Source organism: Mandrillus leucophaeus, unplaced genomic scaffold (genome assembly GCF_000951045.1).
Source record: "Mandrillus leucophaeus isolate KB7577 unplaced genomic scaffold, Mleu.le_1.0 Scaffold350, whole genome shotgun sequence".
NCBI lineage: Eukaryota > Metazoa > Chordata > Mammalia > Primates > Cercopithecidae > Mandrillus > Mandrillus leucophaeus.
In genome coordinates this window covers 604,627-606,785 of record NW_012103699.1, presented here as the reverse complement: position 1 = coordinate 606,785, position 2,159 = coordinate 604,627, and the positions used below count along the sequence as shown (strand labels likewise).

The following is a 2,159-nucleotide window of genomic DNA, read 5'->3' as shown; positions in this document are numbered from 1 at the left end:
GAAACCAGACTATTACCTTGGAAAGCCCAGCTCTCTCCTTGGCAAGCTTCTGTTTCTTTCTTCCTACAAGAAATGTAATGTTATATTTACATTCTGTCATTATAAAAATGGGAATGAAAAGAATTCTAATTGCTGTGGTAGTCATTAATTCCATTTGCAAAACACTTCTAACTCTAGGAATCTATCCCTCCCTGTGATCTATCAAGGACATAAGAATAGTCTGGTCAATGAGCTGTAGGCAATGTGACACTGCACTGGAGCGTTCTCCTTCCCTTTGGTGCAGAAGATCTAGCAATTCACAAGACGGAGATAGCTCCAGCAGTTGGACTTCTAAAGTAATTACAATAAGCAGATCAAGTCCCCCCTTCCAACCAACACAGGACATGTAACAGGGGTAAGAATTACGCCACTAGTATTAGGGAGTTTTATTACTGAAATATGCCAGATTATATCTTTACGGAATATTGAAAACTGGCATTCTTAAATGAAAAAAAAAAAAAACCTAAAGTGTACTGGAGGCATATGGTGGTTATATGAAAATACTATACCACTTAAAGGTACTTGAGCATCCTCAGATTTTGGTATCCAGGGGAGGCCTGGAACCAATCACTCAAAGAAACTGAGGGAGGACTACCCCTAAATTGACAATCATTAAAAACTACCAATGACATAGAGTAACTACTGACATAGTTAAGAAAATGTAAGGCTCCAATACTTATTATTAGCTAATATTTATTAGCTGGGTGATTTTACGCAAATCTCTCACTCTCCCAAGATAAGGTCTGTCTAATCTTAGAAGACTACAATGAGAAACAAAAGCCACGAAACAAGCAAATGTCCTCTGAACACCTTAAAGCACTCTACAAATCCAAGCCTCAATGCATGACTAAAGAGGTCTGAGGGCCGGGCGCAGTGGCTTATACCTGTAATCCCAGCACTTTAGGAGGCTGAGCCAGGCAGATCACAAGGTCAGGAGTTTGAGACCAGCCTAGTCAACACAGTGAAACCCCATCTCTACTAAAAATACAAAAACTGGCCGGCTGTGGTGGCGGGTGCCTGTAGTCCCAGCTACTCGGGAGGTTGAGGCGGGAGAAGCACTTAAACCTGGGAGACGGAGGTTGCAGTGAGCCGAGATAGAGCCACTGCACTCCAGCCTGGGCAACAGAGCGAGACCCTGTCTCATAAAAGAGGTCTGCCTACCTGCAGACAGAAGGTTCATTTACTATGGTCAAGGTACCTTTCCTTTCTTTTTTTTTTCTTTTTTTTTCTTTTTGAGCCCGGGTGACAGAGCGAACTCTGTCTCAAACAAAAACAAAAAACAAAAAACCAGGAACTATTATCATCCCCATTTTTCAGATGAGAAAATGTATCAAGGTCGCAATTACTTAATGGTGGAATAGCAACTCAAACCCAGGCTTTTGAAACATGACTCTCTTCTGCCTCCATAGTTAATAGTGTGGAGAAGACATTATTACCATCAAAACAAAAGGCACCTCAGAAATGAATGTGCCAAGTTTGCGGGATCAATTGTATGAGACATACAATTTGCTAAACCAGAATTTAGGGAAAATGACAAAACTGATCCTGAAAGCCAGGAAAGTGAAACTTAGTCATAAGTTTTTTTAATAAGGTGGGGAGGAGTATGTGATTGCCACTGAATACATTTAACTGACACAGCTACCAAATTTTAAGATCTCTGAGTTGCTTTACATTTTTAGTAATAAGATTAAAATTCTGGCTTTAGTTTCATGATACAATTAACTTGCTACATTAACATATTTTCAGATAGAGTATAATGCAGTATCTCTGTGATAAAGGGAGAGAGAGTAATCAACTGAAAAACCATAAAGAAATTTAACAATGAGCAAAATCAAGCCTTGACTCAATGTTTCCAAGATTTATTCATTTAAATAAGATGCTTAATATATTTTTAACGTCATTTTATCCGTCCCATATAAGTGAAATGCACCTGCAGTTGGCATTGTAATTTGGAAATTACATTTAATTTACTCATAATTTAGAATGATAAAAACTATGCTTCAAGGATCCTGATACTCTGCTTTTGCTAACAGGTGACAAAAAGTTTAAATAAATTAGGATCCCAAATTTAACCTCAACCTTCATTTTTAACAATTAAGCCTCTCTTCCGCTCCACCTCC

General features: G+C 38.6%; 1 protein-coding gene across 2 annotated transcripts in view; it reads right to left on the bottom strand.

Annotated features, from left to right (window-relative positions):
* The window catches only part of TOMM20 (translocase of outer mitochondrial membrane 20 homolog (yeast)), a 22,319-nt gene that overhangs the window by 15,438 nt on the left and 4,722 nt on the right, over window positions 1-2,159 (bottom strand). Inside the window, exon 2 of one of the 2 annotated variants that reach the window (XM_011989366.1) lies at window positions 17-63. The exons of the other annotated variant lie outside the window; for it this stretch is intronic. Coding sequence (XP_011844756.1) covers window positions 17-63 — 47 coding nt within the window. The remainder of the gene's footprint in view (window positions 1-16; window positions 64-2,159) is intronic. 2 annotated transcript variants of the gene reach the window in all.